The sequence below is a fragment of the Panthera uncia genome (genome assembly GCF_023721935.1).
Source record: "Panthera uncia isolate 11264 chromosome D3 unlocalized genomic scaffold, Puncia_PCG_1.0 HiC_scaffold_8, whole genome shotgun sequence".
NCBI lineage: Eukaryota > Metazoa > Chordata > Mammalia > Carnivora > Felidae > Panthera > Panthera uncia.
In genome coordinates, this window is record NW_026057586.1 from 27587483 (window position 1) to 27600737 (window position 13255).

Consider the following 13255-nt stretch of genomic DNA (forward strand, 5'->3'; position numbering starts at 1 on the left):
CATTTTTAAGTTTAAATCTAAAAATAATATTTAAAAAAAGCAACTCCACCCCCAGTCCTCCTCTAAAAGGCAGATTCGCGTCCGGAGGTGAACACGAGGGGCGGTACTTCCGGGTCAGGTGGACCGGCTGCCTTGACCTTCCTTGCCGCTCAGCCATTTTGTCCCAGTCAGTCCGGAGGCTGCGGCTGCAGAGGAACCACCCTAAATAGAGCAACAAAGATGCTGTCCGTGCGCGTCGCCGCGGCCGTGGCCCGCGCCCTGCCTAGGCGGGCCGGGCTGGTGAGTGCAGGCAACCGGCGGGAGGGAGGTGGGCCGGCAGGTGGCTGGTGGTGTGCTGACTCGAGAGCTCTTTCTGCAAGGAGGGTGAGGGGCTGGCGGGCGCCGCCATCTTGCACTGTTGGCTGCTCGGGCTGGGCAGGGAGGAGGCACAAGGGCCTGTTGCTAGCCATCCGTGCGGGACGGTGCAGAGCGGTGCGGGGGAGGTGCTGACCTCGATGCTGTCCAGAGATGGGGTCTCGGGCAGGGTTCCCGACTTCAGCTGAGTACTGCCCGAGAGGGGCCTTGGGTGAAGGTCAGTGTTGGAGCTCTAGCTCCGATGCCTGCTCTGAAACGGCGAGGCTTGTCTCCGCTGATTCTTCGGGGCTGTGCCACTGAAGGTCAGAGCACTGTTGCTATGTCTCGTTGAAGTGGTTTAAGGAAGCCTGACATTGTATGAAGGTCAGCGGGCCCCGGCATTTCACCTCTGCCCGGAGGTCGGTTCAGGGGAAAGCAATAAATGAAGGTGCCTTTCTGAATACTTCAATAGGCGATCTCTTAGTGCTGAATATTGAAACAGTAGCGAAACACAGCGCAAATGTGCATTTCATGTGGCAGATACCGTGACAGCAGTGATAGCAGCGAATCCTAAATTGCCTCAGGTAGAAAGACTGCTTTGTGTTCTGGTACTTTGACATGTTTTAAGATTTCGTCCTTGAGGAATCGTTAGACAGTGATTGAGAACTCAAGTAAGATAGAACATAGGTTAGAAAATGCCTGTGAAGGTCAGTGCTCTCCCTTCATTACTTATCGCCCTTGAAGTTAAGGCTTACATTTACTTATTTTTTCCATGTTAAACATAATCTCAGTTTCAGAGGTGAAATAAACATATTTTGTTGTCATAATGGAACTGGCATCAAAGAGCATTTTTAACGGATTTCATCTGGTCCTAGAGAAAGTAGTAGATTTAGAATTGCCAGTGACCAAATTTAGGGCATTACAACTTGAAGGAGAAGGAGGGGGTCCAGATTGCTATAGGCTTTGTCAAAGGCAGGGAAAAAAGAGTAGACAGCCATACTTAGTTTCTAATCAAACTCTAACATTTACAACTCAATTTTTGTTTGTTGGTTGGTTTTTTTTTTTTAAGTAAAATAGGATATGTTATTGGTATTTGCCCCTTTTGGAAAGCAATTTATCTTACTGAGAATTTTCACAATTCAACTGAAATATATCTAAAGATGAAATAATAGTAACTGGTGCCTTTAAAGGAAAAGATAATTTAGTAACTGTTGCTTTTAAAAATAGACCATTACTATTTTTTTAGAAGTAGGCTCCATGCCCAATTTGGGACTTGAATTCATGACCCTGAGATTAAGAATCACGTGCTCAACCGAGTCAGCCAGATGCCCCTAGACTGCATGACTGCATTTTTAAAATTTGCTTTTTATAGAGTACTTATAGCATTGCCAGGAGCTGCATAATAGATTTTCTCATATATCAAAAGCTACTTTGTTATATGATTAATAGTCTTCCAGTTTTAAGCAAAATATTTTGATATAATTAATATTTTCACTGATAACGTGATCAGAGTAAGCCCACATTTGTTTAAGCTTGCCAGTTTTATCAAAGCTTTTATTTTAATAATATCTTAAAAAATGTTTATGTGCTAGGTCTCCAAAAATGCTTTGGGATCATCCTTCATTGCTGCAAGGAACCTCCATGCCTCTAACACACGTCTTCAGAAGACTGGTAAGTCAGTATTTCTAAGCGTACATACCCCACAGTTACTGTCTTGTCAATAAGTGAAAAAATAAGTTACATAGGTAACATAACTGTTGGGGTTTTTTATTTTCATCTGTTAATTTTTTCTTTCAAATTTAGTTACCACAAATCCCAGATTCTTAGCCCATAATGTGCCATTTAGCCTGTCTTGGTAGGTTTTCTTGTTCTAGTGAAATATTTTATCATGTTACTAGCTCTTTCCTCTTTTTTGTTTTCTTTTTTCATTTATTTAAAAAAATATTTTAGAGAGAGCATGTGTAGGAGCAGGGGAGAGGGGCAGAGAGAGAGAGAATCTTAAGCAGGCCCCATACTCAGTGCGGAGCCTGCTGCGGTGCTCAGTCCCACGGCCCTGGGATCATGACTTCAGCTGAAAACAAGAGTCCCAATGCTCAACTGACTGAGCCACCCAGGCACCCCTACAACTTTTTTTTTCTCTCTGATACAATATCCCTTGGGTGGAAACAGAAAGTACACATATCAGGTGCTGGGCATCCTTTCTGAACTATGAAAGATTTCTTTTTCTTCTCCAAAAAAAAATTAGAAAAAAGTAAGCAGTTTTTACCTTTGTTTTTTGACGGTGATAGCTGCTAATCTACATGTGGCAATCTATAAATTTACACATTGCAAATAGGATAGAGAAGTAGGGAGGTGAGCATAGGAAGATGCTGTAGGTTAGGGAATTCCTTTGGAGATGTGATTGGAGCTTTTGAACTAAAAATTAAGTAAGTGAATCCATAGGGGCACCTGGGTGGCTCAGTAGGTTAAACATTTGACTTTGGCTCAGGTCATGATCTCACAGTTCGTGAGTTCAACCACATGTTGGGCTCTGTGCTGACAGCTCAGAGCCTGGAGCCTGCTTCGGATTCTGTGTTTCCCTCTCTCTGCCCCTCTCCAGCTTGCTCGCTCGCTCGCTCTCTCAAAAATAAATAAACATTAAAAAAAAAAAAAGCGAATCTGTAAATCTCCCACATGCTAAGATGAAGAATAGTATTTGCATGTTTTTAAAAAGAAAGATATTTATACTTTGTTAACAGTTGCTTTTAAAAAATAGATTGTATTTTTAAACTTCCTATAGAGTTTAGCCAAAAAGTCTGGTTTCAACATAGATACAGATTCTTAATCACTTGGATTTGTTTTTATAGTAATGGTAGGTACTAAGCTTTTTCGAATAGAGCCAAGTATATTATATTACATCTTAGAGTAATTTTATTATTGTGATTACAAAACTATAGTTTTTACATTGTTGAGGAAGTGGGTTTTAAAATCTTGAGACCAGGCTATTTTTGCAATGGAATTTTCCTCTCAATAGGCACTGCCGAAGTGTCCTCTATCCTTGAAGAACGCATTCTTGGAGCTGATACCTCTGTTGACCTTGAGGAGACCGGGCGTGTCCTAAGCATTGGTGATGGTATTGCCCGTGTACATGGGCTGAGAAATGTTCAGGCAGAAGAAATGGTGGAGTTTTCTTCAGGTTTAAAGGTAAATTATAAAATGAGATTTTGGTGGTTTAGGATTGGTCTCTGAGTTATTCATTAGTAATTCAGAGATTGTGCTAGTGTTTTTTTGTTTAACTTTAAATCTCAACTTGTTCACTGTTTTAGTGATTATCATAGGTTGTGAAAAGGATAAACTTAAGGGTTTTAGTTACCAAAGTTTTTACTCTAAGGATTGATGTATATATCAGTTGTAGCCACTAGTGCTAAAATATATAATTGAGTAAACGTTCATCTGGATCCTAAGAATGGTATACTCTTTGCAGCCGTTAACATCATCTTATACAAAAGCATTAGATAACTTTAAATTCATTTCTGGTGGAAAGTTGAAAGGCATTGAGTTTGTATTTCTAGTAAGAGTAGATGTATTATTGTTGACGTAGGGTAGTGTAGTTATCAGAAGCTCTCTGATAGAAATCTACTTTCCATTAGGTTGAACCTAGTTGTTTTCTGAGGAAAGCAGAGTGTGATATGGGTGGACCAGGGGGAGTAGGATTACCCACACATGGGAGAAGACAGTCTTGGTCCTCTGGGTAGTGTCCAGTGTGGAAAAAGAGCCTTGATGTGGAAGAATAATTACAAAGCCAAAAGTTTTATCCAGGGTGTTAGACTTTGGCTAAAAATGTAATCTCCCATATCTTCAGTGTATGTGTATTACATAGTTTTGAAAGTTGAGGCGAAATTAATGAACTCTGAGTTTCTGTTTAGCTTTTAAGATCTAAGAGTTTAGTAATGCCTAATAGAACTTTCTGCAATGATGGAAATACTGTGTCTTTGCTGTAAATGTAGTAACTGTTACATATGTGAGGCTGTTGAGAGTGTAAAATGTGGAGTTTCTCACAGAGAGTAGGTGATGTATAGAGATGTGTTAGAAAAGTAAGTTTCTCTGACTTTGTAAGATGGTGTTAATTCAAATTTTAAATAGCCACATGTGATTCGTGACTGCTGTATTGAACATCTTAAGATTTAGATTAAAGATTTTGTACATCCAGTGGTATTCCATGATATTCCTCTGTATTTGTTCCAAGTACTTCTACAAAGCTTTCATTACTGACCAGACTCTGTTCCTGGAATAACCTTTTTCCTTAGTAATGATCAGGGACCTAAAAATCTTACCATTTTGAAATAAGGTTATAATGAGGAGAGATGACCCATCATTGTTACATTATGGCATTTTGTTCTTGTTTGAGTAGCTTTTAATTTCACTGTCTGCTAACCTGATGAGTTCTCAGTAGGTAATTCTTTAAATTGTGTATGGAACTTCTCACAGATAAAAAGATGTAAATTAACTGTGTCTTAAAATTTCGGGTTGATGATTTTATTTCATACTGATCACCCAGTTCAAAAGCCATAGACAAAAGAAATGTAGTGAAATAAGCTTAACCTGTTGAGTTTTTTTTTTTTTTTTTTTTTTTTTTTTTTTTTTTTGCTTCTTTTAGTTCTTTGAGGATGTGATAAAGGAGCATGTTAGGCTTATCATAACGCAGTTTTGACCAAAGAAGGGTATTGGAAAAATACTTGGGTAAACCAGATCTAAAGGACAAGACTTTTTTTTTTTTTTTTTTTTTATAAAGGCATTTTCATAATATGTAGTGTTAATGTATGGGAAACAAGTACTAAAGTTTTGTTGGTGTTTGATTGTGTGTTTTGTGTAGGGTATGTCTCTGAACTTGGAACCTGACAATGTTGGTGTTGTCGTGTTTGGCAATGATAAACTGATTAAAGAAGGAGATATTGTGAAGAGAACAGGAGCCATTGTGGATGTTCCAGTTGGTGAGGAGCTGTTGGGCCGTGTCGTAGATGCCCTTGGTAATGCCATTGATGGAAAGGTATGTTTAACGTTTATTAGATGTGATTGTAGCCTCTAACAGACATCAAAACTGATTGTTCTGGGGACACTTTTTATTGTTTACCAGGGTCCAATTGGTTCCAAGACCCGTAGGCGAGTTGGCCTGAAAGCCCCTGGGATCATTCCTCGAATTTCTGTGCGTGAGCCAATGCAGACTGGCATTAAGGCTGTGGATAGCTTGGTGCCAATTGGTCGTGGTCAGCGTGAGCTGATTATTGGTGACCGTCAGACTGGGTAAAGCTTGTTAAAAGTTCTAACTAAAATATGCTTGTGGAAAGATTACTTTTCAGGCTTGGAATGGTAAATGCTTTGGATATAATAGGGAGCATGGAATGCGATGAGCATTAGCAGTAGTACTTTTAAGTTGAGAAAACTTTTGAAGTATTTACTAAGATTCATGTTTACTTTCCCTTTTTAAAGCAAAACCTCAATTGCTATTGACACAATCATTAACCAGAAACGTTTCAACGATGGAACTGATGAAAAGAAGAAGCTATACTGTATCTACGTTGCTATTGGTCAGAAGAGGTCCACTGTTGCCCAGTTGGTGAAGAGACTTACAGATGCAGGTATTAAAGAACTTTAGTCCTGGGGCCAGTCCAACTGGCTGGCTCAGTTAGTTGGTAGAGCATGTGACTGTTGATCTCAGGGTTGTGAGTTTGAGCCCCACGTTGGAGGTAGAGTTTGCTTATAAGAAAAGAAGTTGTTCAATCTTGTTATTGTTTGGTGGGAGTCCTATTGTTGCTAATCTTAGGGTAGCTTCTACTGAATGAAGACTGGTTTTAATTACTCCCTAATGAATTGAAATTTCTCATGTAATTCAATAAGTAAAAACAAGTGAAAATAGTGTAAAACAATGATACATCTTAAGGTTTTTGTCAGTTTCTTTAAAGTAGGTGCCATTTAGAAGTTCTGGCTAATCTGACTTTGATAGATGACTTAGTGAAGCACTGAATTCTTATTTTAGTAGTCTCTAAAATCAAAACGTTAATAATCTTGTAAAACTGAAAATTTATCTTCTTCCCAGATGCCATGAAGTACACCATTGTGGTTTCAGCTACTGCTTCTGATGCTGCTCCGCTTCAGTACCTGGCTCCTTATTCTGGCTGTTCTATGGGAGAGTATTTTCGGGATAATGGCAAACATGCTCTGATCATCTATGACGACTTATCCAAACAGGTCAGAGTATATATGTTTTTAGAATCTGCGTGTTTGCACCACAATGGAAGGTGACAAATTTAGCTACTAAACTTCGTAACCCTTTTCTATACTCTAGGCTGTTGCTTATCGTCAGATGTCTCTGCTGCTCCGCCGACCCCCTGGTCGTGAGGCCTATCCTGGTGATGTGTTCTACCTACACTCCCGTCTGCTAGAAAGAGCGGCGAAAATGAACGATTCTTTTGGCGGTGGCTCCTTGACTGCTTTACCAGTCATAGAAACACAAGCTGGTGATGTGTCTGCTTACATTCCAACAAATGTCATTTCCATCACTGATGGACAGGTATTTTATGCTTAAATAAATGTAAAAGCTTTGGATGACTTCAAGGCATTGGTTGAGGCTGGTGTTTATGAACCGATCTGTTAAATGCCTTTTACTTTTTATTGTGGACAATTTCAAATATACAGAAAAGTAAGGAGAAGGGTATAATGAACCCCACATCTCTCTCACCCATTTCAATTCGTGGTATAGTGGACCTCATTTTTGCTTCATTTATAGCCACTACTATTTTCCGTGTTAGGTAGTTTTGAAGCAAATCTCAGAGGTCCTATCACTTTATCTGCATATATTTTAATATAAATTCATAATCTGTTTTTTTTCGTCTCACATCTTTTAATCTTACCAACAGAATATGTAGTTTGATATGGGCTGTGAAAGATTGGAGGGACTCTTTACTATGAGAAGAAGACAACATTCTTCTTTGGAGATGTTGGGTTTCAGTTTTTAAAAAAAAAAAATTTTTTTTTTAATGTTTTTATTTATTTTTGAGACAGAGACAGAGCATGAGCAGGGGAGGGGCAGAGAGAGAGGGAGACACAGAATCCGAAGCAAGCTCCAGGCTCTGAGCTGTCAGCATAGAGCCCCACGCGGGGCTCCAACTCATGGACTATGAGATCATGACCTGAGCCGAAGTCGGACGCTCAACTGACTGAGCCACCCGGGTGCCCCGGGTTTCAGTGTTTTGACTTAACTTTGAAAATACTTGATTTCTTTAAGCTCATTATCATGTGTATTCTCTGTATGATGTAGATCTTCTTGGAAACAGAATTGTTCTACAAAGGTATCCGCCCTGCCATTAACGTTGGTTTGTCTGTGTCCCGTGTTGGATCTGCTGCTCAAACCAGGGCCATGAAGCAGGTAATTTGCATCACTTTGTCAAGGAGATGGGTTGTCTTTAGTTTAAAATCACAATGTATTTGTTCTTTGTCAATGAAGTTAAGTATTTTTGTATTTCATGACTTAACCATTTCTGTATTTAAGGTGGCAGGTACCATGAAGCTGGAATTGGCTCAGTATCGTGAGGTTGCTGCTTTTGCCCAGTTCGGTTCTGACCTTGATGCTGCCACACAACAACTCTTGAGTCGTGGCGTGCGATTGACTGAGTTGCTGAAGCAAGGACAGTATTGTGAGTTGTTCTTCTATGTCATCAAGTTCCTACCTTGTGTTAGGGCCTGGGAATATCACACAGCTCCCTACGTAAGCTACGATACATACTGTTACCTTTCATTAAAGATGGAGTGTTTTGAATTTTTTTTTTTTTAACGTTTATTTATTTTTGAGAAGAGGGAGACAGCATGAGCGGGGGAGGAGAGAGAAAGAGGGAGACACAGAATCTGAAACAGGCTCCAGGCTCTGAGCTGTCAGCACAGAGCCTGACGCGGGGCTTGAACTCATGGACCATGAGATCATGACCTGAGCTGAAGTCAGATGCTTAACTGACTGAGCCACCCAGGTGCCCCAAGATGGAGTGTTTTGAATGTGATCGATGCCTGTTACACTTGTATTGCAGGTATTGTCATTATTTGAAGGAAAACTTATTAAAATATACTTACTACTTTTGAGAGTTAAAATCTATCAGATCCCTTCCTCTGCCCCTTTCCGTGTTGGCTTTGAGAGAATGGAATTGGGCAGATTTAAAAGAATGTTAGTATGTGTTTACCTTGCTATAAAATGTCAGCAACTTATTTATGTCTCAAACAGTATAAATACTGCCAGATGATAAACCGTGCTTATGGAATATGCCCAAAGATAACACAAGGCTTGCAAATATAAGGAAAAAAGTTTTTCCTGGGGACAGAAGTGGGAAAGAGTATTAATGTGGGGTTTCTCATAGAGAATGTGAGAGCAGGTGATATGGAGGAGACATGTTCATAATTGGAAGAAAAGGTAAGTTTCTCTGACTTCGTTAATATGGCATTTATTTATTTGAGCAACTCACTTGGCATTGTTTTGTTTGTTTTCAGCTCCCATGGCTATTGAAGAACAAGTGGCTGTTATTTATGCTGGTGTGAGAGGGTATCTTGATAAATTGGAGCCTAGCAAGATCACAAAGTTTGAGCATGCTTTCTTGGCTCATGTTATCAGCCAGCACCAAGCTCTGTTGGGCAACATCAGGTATTAACACAATCGGTAGCTTCTTTTTTATAATTTTTAAGATACAAAGTCTTGATAAAATTCTTTTGAATTTTTGTTTAGGTCTGAACTGATGAACTGTTTTTCATTTCCGAATAGGACTGATGGAAAGATCTCAGAACAGTCAGATGCAAAGCTGAAAGAGATTGTGACAAATTTCTTGGCTGGATTTGAAGCTTAAATTCCCTGTGGATTCACATCAAATACCAGTTTGGTTTTGTCATTGTTTATTCTAGTAATCAGTTCCATTTGTAAAAGGATTACTGTCATACTCCAGATGTACAGAAATTACGTTAAAAATAAAGGTTCCGTATTGCTTGGTGGTTTTCTGTAGTTTGAACGATTCTTTTAAAAGAACTGAAATTAATTAGAGGAATTGGTAAGCATGCTTTAGCTAATTTACTTGAATGTTATTCAAATTAGCAGGCCTAGATTATTCAAGACTGATCTCTTTGCAAGATTCTAGAGTGCTTTGTGATTGATTAAAGAAGAATTCATAAACTAGGTAACTGGATATGTAGTAGAGTTCACATTTGGTAATGTTGAAGAGCCTCGCTGGCTTGTCTGCCAAGAAGACTGATCTATATAAAGATGTACTGTAGGCAAGAAAAGAACAGGACAACTAAAATTCTCAAGGAAATAAAACTGGTAAGTGAGGTCTGAAAGATTGGGACAAAGATTGAGAAAGAACATATTAATGAATAGAATTAGCATTTGTTAATATCTTCTCATTTTTAATTTAACATATCTTTTATAGGCAGTGGTTTATATAACCAAGTTGGTCAGTTTTTATGGTATTTTTGGTCTTATTTAAGAAATTTTTACCTTACAGTCTACAAGGATAATTGTATATTTTACTAAGAGTTTTAAAGATTTACTTTTGTTATCTAAGAGCTTAGTCTACTTACTAGAGTTCTTCAGAGAAATACAGCAATTAGGATGTGTATAGAAAGATTGTAGGGGCTGGCAAGTTTGAAAGGGCAGGTGGATAGGGCTGGAGACTCCGGGAAGAGTTGTGTTTAGAAGCAGAATTCCTTCTTCGTGGACCTCAGGTTCTTTAAAGGCCTTCCAACTGGATGAGACCCATCCATGTTATGGAAAGTAAGCTTTTTTTTTTCTAAAGTAATCTTTATTCAGAGTATTTCAGATGTTAATCATGTCTAAAAAATACTTCCACCGCAATTAGACTGGTTTGACCATAAACTAGATCCCATAGCTTAGCCAAGTTGACACAGAAGATTGACTGTCATTGTTGCACCTGGCTGGCTCAAGTTGGTAAGGCATGAGATCTCAGGGTTGTGAGTTCAGTCTCCACATTAGGTATAGAGCTTACTTAAATAAATTAAAACGGGGGGCGCCTGGGTGGCTCGGTCGGTTGGGTGTCTGACTTCAGCTCAGGTCATGATCTCGCGGTCCGTGAGTTCGAGCCCCGCGTCGGGCTCTGGGCTGACAGCTCAGAGCCTGGAGCCTGTTTCAGATTCTGTGTCTCCCTCTTTCTCTGACCCTCCCCTGTTCATGCTCTGTCTCTCTCTGTCTCAAAAATAAATAAACATTAAAAAAAAATTTTTTTTAAATAAATTAAAACGGGTTCCTGGGTGGCTCAGTCGGTTAAATGTCCAAATCTTGATTTTGGCTCAGGTCATGATCTGATCTCAGGGTGAGTTTGAGCCCTGTAACCAGGCTCTGTGCTGGCAGTAAGGAGACTGCTTGGGATTCTCTCTCCTTGCTCTCTGCCCCTCCCCTGTGCTCTTTCTAAATAAATAATAAACATTTTAAAAAGGTAGGAATGCAAGCTGGTGCAGCCACTCTGGAAAACAGTGTGGAGGTTCCTCAAAAAACTAAAAATAGAGCTACCCTACAACCCAGCAATTGCACTACTAGGCATTTATCCAAGGGAGACAGGTGTGCTGTTTCGAAGGGGCACATGCACCCCAATGTTTATAGCAGCACTACCAACAATAGTCAAAGTATGGAAAGAGCCCAAATGTCCATCGTTGGATGAGTGGATAAAGATGTGGTGTGTGTGTGTATACACACACATATATGTGTACACACACACACACACATATACATACATATACATGTACACAATGGAGTATTACTTGACAAAAAGAATGAAATCTTGCCATTTGCAACTACGTGGATGGAACCGGAGGGAATTAGGCTAAGTGAAATTAGTGAAAGACAAAAATCCTATGACTTCACTCATATGAGGACTTTAAAAGACAAAACAGATGAACATAAGGGAAGGGAAACAAAAATAAAAACGGGGACAAAACAGAAGAGACTCCTAAATACGAAGAACAAACAGGGTCACTGGAGGGGGTATGGGAGGGTGATAGGCTAAATGGGTAAGGGGCATTAAGGAATCTACTGAAATCATTGTTGCACTATATGCTAACTAATTTGGATGTAAATTTAGAAAAATAAATAAAAAATAAGGGTGCCTAGGTGGCTCGGTTGATTTGAGCGTCCGACTCTTGATTTTGGCTCGGTTGTGATACCAAGGTTGTGGAATTGATCCCCGCATTAGGCTCTGTGCTGAGCATAGAGCCTGCTTGGGATTATCTCTCAAAGTTAAAAATTTTTTTTCCATATTCATATCCAATTTTTAAGCTCCATTTATTAAATGAGCCCTCCATGTAACCTGCTGTGATACCGGTGTTATATTTAAGTTTCACCCGTGCCTCGGTCTTTCTGGGCTCCTCATTTTTAAATTGTTAATGGGTATATAATTTAAAGAATCAAAAAGTCAAGACAGTTGTTTATGAGAAAAGGAAATCCCTTGTTTGCCTACCCCCAACCTCTACAAAGGCAACTGATTCCTTTTTTTTTTTTTTTTTAATGTTTATTTTGAGAAAGAGTGCACGAGTGGGGGAGTGACGGAGAGAATCCCAAGCAGGCTCCGTGCTGTCAGCGCAGAGTCTGATGTGGGACTCAAACTCAGGAACCGGAAGATCATGACCTGGGCCAAAACAGTCGGACACTTAACTGACAGCCACCCAGGCGCCCCCAAAGGCAACTAATTCCTATTCAGTTATTTTGTCAGCTCCGTATTGCAATGGTGCTACTTCCTGATTTGTACATTATGTGTGTAATCTGTTGATTTCACCCAACGGGTAAGAATTTTGCATGTGCACACAACTGCTATACTACACCACCATAAATCTATTTAACTATGATCACAATATGAACAGATGATGATTTGGGTTAAAGAGAAATGCTGCTCATAGGACTTCTTTATGATCTGCTTAAACCTGAAATGGTTTTTTGTTTTTGTTTTTTGCAGTGACATGAACAATTTATTTTTTGTTGTTTTAAATTTACATCCAAATTAGTTAGCATATAGTGCAACAATGATTTCAGGAGTAGATTTCTTAATGCCTCTTACCTATTTAGCCCATTCCCCCCCCCCCCAACACTCCCTCCAGTAACCCTCTGTTTGTTCTCCATATTTAAGAGTCTCTTATGTTTTGTCCCCCTCCCTGTTTTTATATTATTTTTGTTTCCCTTCCCTTATGTTCATCTGTTTTGTCTCTTAAAGTCCTCAAATGAATGAAGTCATATGGTATTTGTCTTTCTCTGACTAATTTCACTTAGCATAATACTTTCCCGTTCCATTCACGTAGTTGCAAATAGCAAGATTTCATTCTTTTTGATTGCCGAGTAATACTCCATTGCATATATCTACCACATCTTATCCATTCATCCATCGATGGACATTTGGGCTCTTTCCATACTTTGGCTATTGTTGATAGTGCTGCTATAAACATGGGGGTGCATATGTCCCTTCCAAACAGCACACCTGTATCCCTTGGATAAATGCCTAGTAGTGCAATTGCTGGGTTGTAGAGTAGTTCTATCTTTAGTTTTTTGAGGAACCTCCATACTGTTTTCCAGAGTGGCTGCACCAGCTTGCATTCCCAAGAAATATTTTTTTAAGTTTATTTTGAGAGTGAGTGGGGAGAGGCAGAGAGAATCCCATGCAGGCTCTCTGTCCCGACAGGACTGATCTCCCGAGCTGTGAGATCAAGACCTGAGCCAAAATCAGGAATCGGATGCTTAACTGAGACACCCAGGTGCCCCAAGTCTTAGAATATTTTAAAGCATGTCTGGTTTACTTGGTCTAATAAAAGGACAAACCATATCTAACAAGTACACCCTATGAGAAGAATTTTTGTGAATGGTCCTCTGGATTTTAGTTTCTACTATCCACTAGCTGTAGTGATTTGGTAAGTCATTTAT

The 13255-nt window shown here is 39.5% G+C and overlaps 1 protein-coding gene across 1 annotated transcript; it reads left to right on the forward strand.

Moving 5' to 3' along the window:
* The first annotated feature begins 136 nt into the window (after window positions 1-136).
* On the forward strand, window positions 137-9333 carry ATP5F1A (ATP synthase F1 subunit alpha). Its single transcript, XM_049620151.1, has 12 exons — window positions 137-279; window positions 1926-2004; window positions 3347-3516; window positions 5186-5359; window positions 5447-5613; window positions 5800-5948; window positions 6407-6558; window positions 6656-6880; window positions 7628-7735; window positions 7859-8003; window positions 8842-8992; window positions 9110-9333. The coding sequence occupies exons 1-12, from the start codon at window positions 220-222 to the stop codon at window positions 9189-9191; spliced, it is 1662 nt and encodes a 553-aa protein (XP_049476108.1). The 5' UTR covers window positions 137-219; the 3' UTR covers window positions 9192-9333.
* Window positions 9334-13255: the final 3922 nt, after the last annotated feature.

Coding starts and splice junctions, on each gene's coding strand:
- ATP5F1A (XM_049620151.1), top strand. CDS start 220: ATGCTGTCCGTGCGCGTCGCCGCGGCCGTGGCCCGCGCCCTGCCTAGG. Junction 2,005..3,346: donor CACACGTCTTCAGAAGACTG/GTAAGTCAGTAT, acceptor TCCTCTCAATAG/GCACTGCCGAAGTGTCCTCT. Junction 5,360..5,446: donor GTAATGCCATTGATGGAAAG/GTATGTTTAACG, acceptor ATTGTTTACCAG/GGTCCAATTGGTTCCAAGAC.